The sequence below is a fragment of the Lodderomyces elongisporus genome, chromosome 3, assembly GCF_030384665.1.
Source record: "Lodderomyces elongisporus chromosome 3, complete sequence".
NCBI lineage: Eukaryota > Fungi > Ascomycota > Pichiomycetes > Serinales > Debaryomycetaceae > Lodderomyces > Lodderomyces elongisporus.
The window spans coordinates 142413-156566 of NC_083675.1; the positions used below are offsets into that span (position 1 = coordinate 142413).

At 36.4% G+C, this 14154-nt stretch overlaps 5 protein-coding genes across 5 annotated transcripts; 2 read left to right on the forward strand and 3 right to left on the reverse strand. All coding sequences in view use genetic code 12, as the record gives it.

Annotated features, from left to right (window-relative positions):
- Positions 1-382: 382 nt before the first annotated feature.
- On the reverse strand, positions 383-1327 carry UBC4 (Ubiquitin-conjugating enzyme E2 4; the record flags this gene model as incomplete). The annotated part of the gene is made up of 2 exons (XM_001523396.2): positions 383-782; positions 1284-1327. The coding sequence occupies 2 exons, from the start codon at positions 1325-1327 to the stop codon at positions 383-385; spliced, it is 444 nt and encodes a 147-aa protein (XP_001523446.2).
- A 1530-nt stretch (positions 1328-2857) lies between these two features.
- Positions 2858-5527, forward strand: PVL30_002389 (uncharacterized protein; the record flags this gene model as incomplete). Its single annotated transcript, XM_001523397.1, has 1 exon — positions 2858-5527. The coding sequence occupies one exon, from the start codon at positions 2858-2860 to the stop codon at positions 5525-5527; it is 2670 nt and encodes an 889-aa protein (XP_001523447.2).
- Positions 5528-6041: 514 nt separating this feature from the next.
- NOP56 (snoRNP complex protein nop56) lies at positions 6042-7556 on the forward strand (the record flags this gene model as incomplete). Its single annotated transcript, XM_001523398.1, has 1 exon — positions 6042-7556. One exon carries the CDS (start codon positions 6042-6044, stop codon positions 7554-7556), a length of 1515 nt encoding a protein of 504 aa, XP_001523448.1.
- A 518-nt stretch (positions 7557-8074) lies between these two features.
- Positions 8075-8956, reverse strand: PVL30_002391 (uncharacterized protein; the record flags this gene model as incomplete). The annotated part of the gene is made up of 1 exon (XM_001523399.1): positions 8075-8956. The coding sequence occupies one exon, from the start codon at positions 8954-8956 to the stop codon at positions 8075-8077; it is 882 nt and encodes a 293-aa protein (XP_001523449.2).
- Positions 8957-9770: 814 nt separating this feature from the next.
- On the reverse strand, positions 9771-11441 carry PVL30_002392 (uncharacterized protein; the record flags this gene model as incomplete). The annotated part of the gene is made up of 1 exon (XM_001523400.2): positions 9771-11441. One exon carries the CDS (start codon positions 11439-11441, stop codon positions 9771-9773), a length of 1671 nt encoding a protein of 556 aa, XP_001523450.2.
- Positions 11442-14154: the final 2713 nt, after the last annotated feature.

A 14154-nucleotide genomic window follows, 5' to 3' on the forward strand; every position in this document is an offset into this window, starting at 1 on the left:
GAATTTTAGAACCCTCAAATGGTGAGCAGTTTGAGTAATGAGCTGGTTACAACCCACACCACACCTTGCCTACTTATAGAGCAATAAAGAACCTACAACAAATGGGCACAAATTCTATCGAAAATTATGTACTTAGATGCCTATACCGTATGAAAGATATGTAAAGCAAAAGAAAAGAAAAAGAAAAAGAAAAAGAAAAAATAAAATCAAGAAAAAGGGATATTACTGATTAAAGAAAAAGAGAACTCAAATTGCTAATAGCAAATTGTTTACCGCTCTCATTTCTTTCTCTCTAAGTCCTTCTCTCTCTCTCTCTCTTTATTTTTTTAATTTTTTTCCATTTCTTTATTGCTTTACAACATCTCTCAATCTCACTCTTTCTCTATACAGCATATTTCTTAGTCCATTCTTTAGCAGTAGCCTCATATTTCTTTCTATCTTGTTTGTAAATATGTGCAATTTCTGGCACTAATGGATCATCAGGGTTGGCATCAGTCAATAAGGAACAAATCGACAACAAGACCTTCGATATAGTTAAAGCTGGTGACCATTGGTCCTTCAAGATATCTAAACAGATGTTACCGTTACTGTTGATATTTGGGTGGTAGATCTTTGTTGTGAAAGCAATCTTTGGAGGTTTGAATGGGTAATCTGTTGGAAAGTGGATGCTCAAGAAGAACACACCACCAGCATATGGTGAGTCTGGTGGACCCATTATAGAAGCTTGCCAGTGGTATAAATCGTCACCTACTGGACCTGCTGAGCATGATGAAGGGGGGTCTCTATAAAGAAAAAGAAAAAAGCTGTTAGTATATAGTTCAATAGCTTGTCACATTTGAAAATAAAAGGAAAGAATAAAATAGTCCATCATTTAGCTTGTTATGTTCTTAAACAAAATTGCTGACGACATAAAGGAATGGAAAAAGTAAATGTAAAAGTAAAACGGAAATGCAAATAATCAAGCAACTGCGATAAGGAAATTTACAACCAGAAATTAAAAGAAAAAAAAAACTCGTAATCTTGGCTCGATCCACCATTTCAAATATTATAGTGTTATTGAGATTTGCCTGTTTTTCCCACAACATCGTATAACTTGTTGAAAGCAAAATGCAAAGAAACAAGTATAATAAAATTATAAAAAAAATTTCGTTTGTAAATCTCAAAAACACAAGTGTTTTCCCGCCCGCTGGTTGCCTGAACGATTAAAAATTACACTTCCCTGACTTGATCCATAATCTCTCCTTGTGGTGTTCAAAGAAGGGTATTAGATGGTGTAAACATACCTTCCTAAGTCTGATAACTCTTTATTGATACGTTTTAAGGACATTATGTGTGTGTGTGTTTATATGTGATATATATGTGTTGGAGATAAAAACTCTAGTGAAAAAGATGAAAATGAATTGTAATGGTGTGTTGTATCGCAATTTCAAAAAAATCGTTGAATGTTAAAAAATTTGAGTGCGGAAGAGAGTTTGTGAGTGAGAGTGTGAGAAACTGTGTGAGTGTGTGACTATGATACAGCCGGTGCTACCATGTGAGTGGCACTTGACATATCACTTACTAATCTGTTCAACATCATTTGGTTTTCGTTTATTAATGTTCTTACTAATATTACTACCATCACATTTACTAAAGCTACAAGTAATGAGGTGGCGACACATAATAATGTCTCAGATACATTCTGTTCATTTCGTTTATAAGAGTATTTACTTTGTTTTCCTTCTTTATTTTTTTATTCTTTCTTCTTTTTTTTTATTTCTTTTGGCGTGCTGATGTGTAAAGATTGAACTACTATTGTTCCTCGACGTGTATCCCACTTCTTGCCACTGTCGCACACGATACTTGTGACGCGACATTTGTCAGTGAGAGAGGTGTGTGTGAGAGAGAGGAGAAGAATCGAATGTGTGTGTATGTGTAAAGAAGACATCGCTGTATGCAGAATCTAGAAATTTCTATCGAAGTAGTAAGCACTTACGTAAGCTTTTCTAATTTTGGCTATGTAATACAATATATTATATTACTTGTCACGTGAGCTGCGATACTCGGAGTTGAAGTACTCTCACATACCTGGACTATGTTTATAAAAGGCCAAAAGTAAAAACTTCAACAAAAGTTAGAGAATGCTAGAAAATGTTATAAAGTCATTAAGAATTCTTTTTTGTTAGTTTCAATTTGTAATACATGATAAAAATCTGAGTTTATACTTTGAGTTGAGAACGAAAAAAAAAGAGTCTACACTTTTTCAATTTATCTATTTTTTTTGGTTCAAGTTTCACTCCAAAATTTTGGGTCTTTTCGAACGAAGGAAAAGTGCAAAAATTCAGTTTCGGTGACTACAAAAAAAAGCAACTTCTATTCTCGATTATTTACACCACCTTTTCTTCCTCTCCTCCATTCTTTTCCTCTAGATTCAATTGGCTCGTCAATGTATCCACTTCTTCCCTTCCCCAACTCTCAATTATACCCAGAGTTTGAACAAACTAGTATAATCAGGAATAAAGAAACAAAAAAACAACAACATAGCTATTGTTTATTGTGTAACATGTGGCCACAAAAATCTATGCGGTAAAGATCGGAGAACAAAACCAAACACAACAACAAAAACAACAACCCAAAAAAAAAGAAAAGGAAAAAAAAAATATGTAGATGTGCGGATACAAAGAGGGTTAAGCGCGGGGAGGAAAATAAGAGTCAATATCTTGCATCAATATAGATAAATCTGTCGTATAAAGGAATTAATACCCATATATGATTATACACATGTGTAAAAAAAAGTGTACACTTTTGACCCATATACAAGTCGAGTAGAACAGAAAGGAATTGGAAACTCTACAACCAGATAAAAAAAAACTCTTCCATGCTAGTGACATTCAAATCAAGATCTGAGAGCAGCCGACAGAAGGAGGTTGATAACTCTAGCAATTCTGGCAATTCTGGCAATTGTGGCAATTCCGGCAATTCTGGTTCCTCCACATCAAAACTCGTATCAGCACCATCAAAGACTTTTGCTCCAACAAAAACAAGCCGAGATTACGCTATCGCCAACGAAGCAAAATTCAAGATTCTGAAACCAACTGCTACAACATCAGCAGGGAATACCACTACTTCACCTGTTTCGTACCAAGTCCCGCAAACAAACAGCATACCTCCGGGCTCGATGAAAACAATAAACACCCCAAATGACCTCTACAAGTTCAAAGAAAACGGCAGGTCGCGATATGGGTGTCTCACATGCAAAGTACGGAAAAAGAAGTGCGATGAAATAATGCCGGTATGTTCAGCTTGCTCACGGCTAAATAAAAAATGTTATTACGTTGACCGTGATACAATGACCCAAGAGGAAATAAGGGTTTTAAGGGAAAAAGTGCAGATGGAGGAGAGTACGCAAAAAGTACGCAAACGGAAGGGGAAAGTGAAAACCAATGCTAGTTTACCGAGTCGAATAGATAAGCAGGTTGTTACAGACTTGCTTAATAAAGAAATACACCGACCTCCATCATCAACGAACTCGTCTTCTTCTCCGAGCCTTGCCCATTCTCCGCCACCATTACCTCCTCCTCCTCCTCCAACAATGCAGCCAACACACACAACAGCATCAACGTCGACATCACCGTCGCCATTCGTTCAGGGGCCATTCAAAGTATCAACACCTACTTCTGATTTACGGTCGACAAACTCGCCCACGGCTTATCATTTGGCAGGACTCAACTCGCCGACGATACAAAGCTTGATGAATCCAATAGATGAGCAAGCGGAGCCAAATACGGTTGAAGCAATTGTACCGGAAACCAATTCTTTGGATAAACAAACCTTACAAAACCCACATCCAGATTCAAAAGCGTTGACATCAAAACTTCAACAGGATCCATTAAGCCCATTTATGCTCCATGATGAACTATCCTCACCATCATCATTCCTCAATTTGTTACGAGACATGACCCAGTCACGGTCAAAGAGTGGTCACTCTGAGTCAGATCATCATCATAAGAACACTAGCAACCAACGTAACAAAGCCAACCAGCCTCAAGAAGATGATGAGCTCAAACGATTTATGCAATCGCCAGTACTATCGCTAATGATGAACCCTAATGAATCAGGTAACAGTCATCATGAGCTCACGCATACTCATGGCCATGGTCATAATTATAATAACGATCACGATAACGATAACTTTCACAACAATTTTAATACCCTAAGGTTTTCCAATTCATACGCAGACCTTATATCGACTTTAACTTCTCATTTCACACCTGATCCACAGCCACCGCCATTGCATATACCTGAATTAACAGACCCAACTTATAAATACTTGTACAACTATTACGTTGATGTGGTGGCCAACAAGATATCGATTTCCCCCGATGAATCAAACTCATTCCAACACGTCATCTTACCATTGGCACAAAAAGACCAAGGTGTATTATACGCTGTCTTGGCCTGGGCTGCATATCAGCTCGGAGGAGACTGGCAAGACGAAGCCGAAAAATTTGTTAAAAAAGCCGTTCTGCATTTTCGTAAAGGCATAGGAAGCGGCATAGGATACGAGGATCGTCAAACCGTTATCAACAAATTTGCCTTGATATTGACATTAATTGGCGCCGAGATTTGTAACGGAGACGTTAAACGATGGTCGGTCTACTTAAATTGGGGCTGGAAATTGCTCGAGTCCAATGGCGGTATTGCAAATTTTAACCTGACGAAAGAAGAACACTGGTTAATTACAAATTTTGCATATCATGATTTATTGGCAAGTCCGACGTGTGATAGAGGCACTTATTACTCTCCATTGATTTATGACCAGATATTCGATGATAAGCAAGGGTTTCTTAGTGGTCAGTTGCATCCACTAACTGGTGTTGCCAAGAGATTATTTAGGTTGATTGGTGAAATAAATACACTATTATCCACGAGCAGGAAACAATTAAAGCAATATTACGAAAGAGGGATACACGACAGTATAGAGAGATACTCACCAATGGACGAAGAGCTCAGCAGTGAGTTTGGCTCGGAGACAAGCGATCACGGAAAAGCAGCAAGGCTTTTGGCAGATGTGGTGGCAAAAGCTAAAGAAATCGAAACTGAGATAGAGAACGCCAAACCCGACCGTAGCGACTTGAACAATTTATCCGATCGTGATTTAGAACTTCAACTAACATTGTTTGTTGCTTTCCAATCAAGTGCAAAGCTTTTTTTGAGAGAATCTGTGTTGAGGTGCAATCCATCACAAATCGAGTCGCAATTGATTAATAACGATCTTATCAAGTGTTTAGATATTTTGATTGGCACTTCAGTCCAAGCATCATTAGTGTTTCCAGTATTCATCTCTGGAATACATTGTGTTTCCAAACACGATCGCCAATTAATGTTGCAAAGAGTGAATAGCTTTATTCAAAACTATGGTATGTACAATGTTCACAGAGTGAAGGACGTGATGGAACGTATTTGGAAAGAAAATGAGAGAGGGAACGATGTTCTTGACTGGCACGAGATGTTGAATGAACTAGGTTGGGACTTGAACTTTGCCTGAAAAAGGTTAAAAAGAAAAATGCAAACCTCGAGTTAAATTATAATATAGAATAAATTCTTCAGCCAATGTTAAATATGATTTTCCTTTTAACCAATCTCTTTATTGCTTGTTTCTTCCTGAAGTCTGTATTTTTTTTATATTCACTTCGGAAACAACATCAAACAATGAAAACGTAAAGTATACTCAAGTGTAAAATAGATTTGGGAAATATAAACTATGCTACCAATTGATGCTCAACACCACGTGACCTTTTTCTCTCTCATCGCTCTTTTTTTTTTTTTTTTCCTTCTCTTCTCCTTTCTTGAAAATTTCAAATTTGGCTAGCTCTTCTCCTTCACGAAGATGGGCAAAAAAGGAAAAAAAAAACTTCCAAAAAAGAAGCTAGAGTATAGAGTGGATTTTTGAAATACTGCAAATTCCTACCTAAATACAATTCTTCACCACCTTTCTCACACCCACACCCACATCTATACTTATTCTTATTCACACTTCAACCCCCTTTTTTTTTTGAATCATGGCTGGATTAGACTACCTTCTTTTTGAGGAGGCCGCAGGATATGCCATTTTTAAAGTGACTATACAACAAGATGTTGTTGCTTCGAAATCAAAAGAAGTGCAAGAAGCTTCGAATGACTTGGCCAAGTTTTCCAAAATGATTGAGCTTGTATCTTTTGCACCATTCAAAGGTGCAGCACAAGCCTTGGAAAATGCCAACGATATCTCTGAAGGTTTAGTATCCGAATACTTGAAAGAAGTTCTTCAACACAATTTACCAAAAACCACCAAAAAGATCAGTTTGGGTGTCTCGGACAAGAACTTGGGTCCTTCCATCAAGGAAATTTTCCCCAACGTTGATGTCTTGTCTAATGAAACAGTACAAGATTTCCTTAGAGGTATCAGAGTGTTTGGTCCTAAATTATTCAAGGACTTGCACGATGGTGATTTGGAAAGAGCACAATTGGGTTTAGGTCACGCTTTTTCAAGAGCCAAGGTTAAGTTCTCCGTGCAGAAAAACGATAACCATATTATTCAAGCCATTGCACTTTTGGACCAATTGGACAAGGATATCAATACTTTTTCAATGAGAGTTAAGGAATGGTACGGTTGGCACTTTCCTGAGTTGGCCAAGATTGTGCCTGATAACTACCAATTTGCCAGATTAGTATTATACATCAAGGACAAGTCTAACCTCACAGAAGAAGATCTCCATGATGTTGCAGCTATTCTCAATGATGACTCTGGTGTTGCACAAAGAGTTATTGACAATGCCAAGATCTCTATGGGTCAAGATGTTAGTGAACAAGATATGCAAAACGTTATCACTTTTGCCCAAAGAGTTGTAAGCTTAACTGAATACAGACAACAATTGTACAAATACCTCACAGACAAGATGCACACCGTTGCACCAAATTTGTCGACATTGATTGGAGAAGTTGTTGGTGCTAGATTAATTTCACATGCCGGTTCATTAACCAATCTTTCCAAACAAGCCGCATCTACTGTGCAGATATTGGGTGCTGAAAAAGCTTTGTTCAGGGCTTTGAAGACAAAGGGTAACACACCAAAATACGGTTTGATCTACCATTCGTCATTTATTGGCAAAGCTGGTGCAAAGAATAAGGGTAGAATCTCGAGGTATTTGGCCAACAAGTGTTCTATTGCTTCCAGGATAGATAACTACAGTGACGAGCCAACCACTGCATTTGGTGAAGTGTTGAAGAAACAAGTTGAGGACCGTTTGAAATTCTACGACACTGGATCAAAACCAATGAAAAACTCAGATGCTATTAAGGCTGCTTTGGCATTGAATGCATCCGATTTAGTTGGTGAAGATGCTGTGATGGAAGACGCCGAGGCTGAGGTTGAGGAATCATCGAAGGAGAAGAAAGACAAGAAGGAGAAGAAGGAGAAGAAGGAAAAGAAGGAAAAGAAAGAGAAGAAAGACAAAAAAGAAAAGAAGGAGAAAAAGAGAAAGTCAGATGACGGAGAAGAGAGCCCTAAGAAGAAGAAAAAGAAGACAAAGGATTAGATTGGGTTAGATAAGAATGATTAGCTCTAGCTTTTCTTTTTATTTTTCTATTTTTTTTTCTAAACTTCAACTTTTATTTTACAGCTCTATATAACTTTGTATATTACAATTCTTAAATGCACGGCAAATTCAAATTTTCAGATAATCAAGGAAACAAAGAGGCGAGGAGGTGGGGGGGGGGGGGGGAAGAAGCAGAGGAGAAAAGACTAAAAAGTTAATGAAAATGAAATTTTGGGAATGGAAGTAATGAAACAAAGAAGGAACGGGTTATCATTAGTACTTACCATTTCGTTGGTAGATTACAAAACTCTAGCTATATCCTTGTCAATTATTTCAATATTTAGTTGTACCTTTTAGCTAGCAATATTAGCAGGCTACAAGTATAAAGGATCAATTTATTTTTATTTGCAAGCAAGCCCCCACCATTATTAGTAGCAGCTACAGCAATAGCAGCCGTAACAGCAGTAACAGTAGTCCCAATACCATCTTCATCACACTCAACGTCTAACTTTGTTTGTTTATTTTGCTTTCTCCTTCCCATTTGCCCTTCCTGCATCTATATCTTTCTCCTTGTCTTTGTCTTTCTCCTTTACGTCGCTTTTTCCTTCTCTTGAAATTAAATTGCCCATAAGTTTAAATGTTCTAGCAAACTCGTTTGTGTGTGCATCTTGTGCGTTAGTTTCCTTGGGTTTTGCATAGTGTTCACTTGTAATATTTCCGCTATCCTCACTATTCTCACCATTTTCATCAATTTCACCATTCTCACCATTTTCATTTTCCAAGTTTGCATTGGGGTTAGCTTGACTTGCCGCTATTTCTTCAACTGTGATTTCCTCTTTGTATATCATATGCTGAAACCCTTGTTTTGCGTCAGCAAGTTTGGTTACTGTGGGCTCAATGACATTTTTATTCATTGGTTCCACAATTGTGCGATTTACAGTTGCATTAACGTCTTGCAACTTATGTTGCAAACTATCTACTGCAGCAATAACGGGCACGGTGACTGGGTCAGTGATGTCTCGGCTCTCAATGGTTTGCAAAGTAGGTACCCAATTGTCCAATGTGTCCAACATTGAGTTGGACAAACGATCACTTGTCTCGATAACATATTTGAACGGTTGAAAGGAGCGGATGAAATGCACGGTGTTTTTGCTGGTGTTGAGAACAATATCGCCTCCGGGCACCCAATGTATAGCGTCTGCTCCAGTCTTGACTAGCGGATAGTTTCTCAAATGAGAAGGTGTAAGCAATTTTGGAGGACTTATCAGTTGAGCAACTTGTGTAGGGTTAGACTCTCTTGGTGAGTTTGGCGAGTTTGGTGAATTTGGAGTATTTGGCGAGTGTGCCGTTCCGTTGGCTTTTGACCTATGGGAAGCGGAGGTGTCTTCAGTGTTTGTCATTTGTGTAAGTGAAATACGATATAATGGACTTGAAAGTGTCGAGTATGATTAGGAAGCAAACTAATAGCAGGAATAAGAATAGTTCAGGAATTTGTATCATGTACAGTACTCTTCTACACCCAACGAAAAGTGATAAAGAAACTGGTTAGAATTTAAAAGTAACGGAAAGTGGACCTTATTTAAAGTTTTTTATAATGTTTAGAGAAACACAAAGTTTTTTTTTGTTCTTATTCTTTTCTTTATTGATATTTATTAGTTTGTAATTTTAGTGATATGATGGTTGCAAATGTGATAGGTATAAAAGTATTTGTAATTGTGTTTGTGTTTGTGTTTGTGTTTGTGTATATGCTTGGTGGGAAGGAAACAACTGCAATTTGTGTATGTAGAGATTGCTTTGGTTGCAAAAAAGCAAAAATCAAAAAGTTCAATTTATACGTTATACATTTTTGTTATACCAACAATGAACTGAAAAAAAAACAAACTATTAAAAAATTTGAATTAAAACTAAACAACGTGTAGAAAGTCAATCTAATAAAAACAAAAAACAAACTATTTTAAACATGTATATATGGCTTCTTTATTTTTTTCTTTTTTTCCTTCTTTTCTTATTCTCTTTTGTATTGAATAAATATTGTAAATTCGAAGTTAAAATAAAGCAGACCAAAAAATACCTTTATTCGTTTCTTTGCAGCCAGCGCAAAAAAATCGAGTAAAAAAACTAATCTTTAAATCCAAGCAACTTTTGTAATTCGTTTCTTCGTAAAATTAAAATTTGGGGTAAAAAAAAAACACAGTAATGCTGTAAAGAATAAAGTTAGGCAAAGTTAAACTCGTAGGGAGTATATCCTTCATTGTCGGGTACTTCCAGCAGCACCTCCAGCAACACTTCCAGAAGCGCAAATTGAGGGTCAAAGTTTTCGTTTGCATATTCATAGAGCATTTCATCAGACGACGAGCTAAGGTCAAAATATAAACCATTGGGTTTGTTGTTATCTTCAAATACGTTATCTCCGATTTCTTCCTTATAAATTGATCTAGAAAAACTCAAACTTAAATTGGCATCACTAACAAGATCTAAGCGTGTTGAAGTGCTGCTTAGTGTTGGTGAGATTATTACACTGTTATCGGCATGACATATTTTATGATCCTTAAATGGGGGGCACGTTTCTTGTAAGTGTTGGTCAATTGCCGATATAGCACCTTCAATATTTGTATCATAAACATCCAGGTTTGCAGTAATTTGAAAAGAGGCGGCAAATTCCACATCAGTATTTTCCACTATATGGTCTTTTTCCAATTTGACTGTTACCAATTTTGAGTTTGCTATTGCACTTTTATTTTTATTCTCATTCTCATTTCCATTTTCATTTTCATTTTTATTTTTATTTCCATTTTCATTTTCATTTCTGTTTCTATTGTTATCTCTAATTTCTTGACCATAACATTCGAGAAATTCAGAGTGGCGGTTTGAATTTTGACGAGTGCAACCAACTACCAAAAGAGAATTACAACGAGAACCATATTCACTTGATTCAGAACTACCATCATAGTTTAATGTTGTGGTTTGGTTATCAACTTCCTGATTATTATTATTCCCGTTTTTATTGAAACTTTGGTTCTGTTCAAGTTTTATATTGTTGCATTTATTGGTGTTTTTTTTCTTTACATCAACAATATCTTTTGCCAAAACTTCATTGTTTGAAGTTAAAGTTGAAGTTGATCTAGTTAATGTTTTTCTCTTTTTTGAGCATTTTTTTACCACTTTAGTAGGTTTCCAAACCGCTTGTTGTTTCTTATTCTCTTTCAATTTTTGATTAAATTCAGTGTTGAGACAGCCATCATTATCCTCTTGTTGTTGTTGTTGTTGTTGTTGTTGTTGTTGTTGACTATAGTTCAATGTAAAACAATCATGGTTCAAGTGTTCTTCCTTTACTTTCGAGCACATTATTAACTCATCGGTTCCGTTGCTTCTTAAATCGCTGGTCAAGATTGTTATGTATGCTTTATCTAAAAGTTTCCTTTCTTCTTCTTTGCCAACCATGTTGAGTAAGCCTGTATCTTCATTATCATGTTCATCATCTTGTTTTTTTCCACTCGTAATATTGAAATATAAGCGATCGTATATTGCGAGGTACAATATTTCCTTGAGAATGGATTGTATAATGGGTTTTTTAGCAAACATTCTTAAATCCACTTCGCGCAAGTCAAACTTGGGATGTCTCAATATATTGATCAATACTTCAACCCTACCAAATTTATCCAAGTGGTCGGGTTCGATGTGGTTGACGTGTGGTGGCCACCACGATGGTCTCGACAAGTTGTAGTCACGGTAGGGGAACAATGCTTGTTTATAAGGTTCGATTATTTTGATCCAGGCTTTGGCTACTTCCTTGCATATTACTTGTGATAAGGAGTTGAACAAGTCGCGGTATTGTTTGATTAGTGCTGTTGGGTGTTGGTGTTTGTAGATTTTTATGGTTCTCATTTGGCACAAGGTGGGTTTGATGGTGGCTAGGGTAGCACTACTCAACACTTCTTTGATTCCCTCAACTTGTTTTTGGTTAAAGTGGGAGGAGTGGTGAATCTCGCATTCTGACGACACTGAATTGTGAAAGCAAGTGGTGGGGGAGGAGGTGGAAGAAGAGGAAGATAATGAGTGCATTGACTCCGTAAAGAGCATGAACTTTACTGATGATTGGTTTGATATTTGTCGAAGTAGATTCTGGAGGTCTGAAACAAGTTCTTGGTTATTCATTGTTGTAAAAAAAAGTGTTTTGCCAATTCCAAGTTGTTGCAACTTTGGTGAATGTGTGACTGATACTGTGGTTTTTGTACTTATAGTTTTATATCTAGTAGTAGTAGTAGTAATAATAGTACTGGCATTGGACCATTTTTACTGGATTCAATGGGTTATTTATATATAAATTTCGTATCTTCCTTCGTGTACCCCATCTTTTTCAAATCCTCTCCTCCCTCTCTTTTTTTTTTTTCTATTTTAAACCTGATGCAATATAACCAACCATTAGCATGTACATTTCGTACCTGTAGCCTCTATTTGGCTACTCATTTATTTATCTATTTTTCTTTGCAAATGCAATATTGGTTGCAAAAACAAATAAATAAATAAATATAAAATTGAAATTAAAATAAAAATTGAAATTGAAATTGAAAATGAGAATAAATGTCCGTTTCTTTTTTTAATTAAATCTAGGCATACTATATTGTATTGTCTATGTGTCTATGTGTTTAAACAAATCGTAAATACAAAACAATACTCAATGTTTTATAAAACCGCCCAATTTTTTTACACCTCCCCTTCCCCCACTCTCAAACACCTTTTGGATCTTGCATTGCTTTCTCCTCGCGTAACATCTCCTTTCTCCTCTCACGACCAATTGACAACATCGATGATCCATCTCTAAATTCAAATAGGAACTTTTGTTTCGAGTCTCATCTATTTTTGTATAAACATGTTTCTTTTTTTTGTTTCTCCGCTTTCTCAACCAATATTCTTTGGTTATTATAGTGCGTGTGGAGTATACGAAATATTTATGCTACTCAATTCGATTTCCATGTTCTTTTTAGTAAAAGAAAAAAAGTGTTTGGAGGGGTGGGGAGGGGAGAGAGTGTGTGTAGATACAGTAGAGCTGATCAATATGTATATAGATATATTAATATGATGAATGTTTAATCTCCAACCTTCCCCCCCCTCCGCTCGGCTAAATCGTAACTACTCTCGCTAGATATACGCTGCCATATAAATATATATATATATATATATATATATATAAGCAGACACGCGACACACAGACACGCGACACACTCCGGGGAGGAGAGTCACATTTGCACACCAATAACAACTAGGGTCCAATAGAGTGTGCAATATAGAGAAAGACAAAAGCAAAGTGGATATAACCAATAATGTATACACACACACACACACACACGTCTGCAATTTCCCCTTTAGCCTATATACTTGTGGATTCGCCACACACACACTCACACTTATTAATCTTTGCCAAGTACTTTAAACCATAAACAGAGTGAAGTGAAAGGACCACACACAATTTGATCTTACAAGAGAAGAAAAAAACAACATTTGAAAGATCGAAACAAGGGGATGTTATTTTCTTTTCTTGTGTTGAATCAAACGTATGAACTAAGATTGAAGCATCTCTTCTCCTCTTTTAAATGTACACACGCGACTTGATATCCTCAACTCCTTCATCCACAGACTAGACCAAAACATACAATAGACCAAAACAGATAGACCAAGATAGACAATAGACCAATACAAATTGTACGAGCCTCATAATGTTTTTTGTTCTAGGTTTCCCACAATATTGTAAAGTTTCATAAATCTTTATTGAATTTCTTTTATCACTCTCTCTTTTCTTTCCTTTTAATTCTTTCCCAAATTGAAAATGCCAATCAGCCATCTACGACTATTGTCCTGCAGCTAATACGTAATTAACTAAGACTCGCTTAAGGTAATGCTAATGTTAATGTTGTTGTTGTTTTCCTTTGTTTGGTCAAGCATGATCCAGCCATGCCTCCGCCTCGCCTCAATCTTCCGCCTCAATCTTCACCCTCTTCCCCACTCTTCCCCTTCCCCTTCTTACCCCCTGAATCAGGATTTATAAACAAATAAAAATTGAACATGTAGAAAAAAAATCATGAGTGTAAAATAAAATTGAAAAATTTTTCTTTTTTTCTCCCTATTTAAGATGAAGTGATACAGTCTTTATATGTGAAGACAAGGTATTTGACAGGGAGAGGTTCCTAACACCTCCTTTTTTTTATAAAGAGTTTACTTAGAATGTCTGTATTCCAATGTTGTTATTGATACTGGCTATAAGACAGTCAATGTTTGACAAATCATTTCCAATTCTTCTATTCTGTTTAATCACAGGAGAAATAATATAAACACTTAGCTCCACCATTATCTTCCCTCTACCTCTTCCTCTTCCTCTACCTCTTCCTCTTCCTCTACCTCTTCCCCTCTCTCACCATCCACATTCAATTTTTTTTTTTTTTTTCATCTTCAGTTTTAGTTGATAAAACCTTAAAACGTGAATTAAGAACAAATAAAGACCCTAAAGTAAGAGAGCCATCTTCTTACTTGTTGTTGTGTATCTATATCCAGCCTCTTGAATACAGAACAAAGAACAACACCCACACACTCTTTAGTATTCATT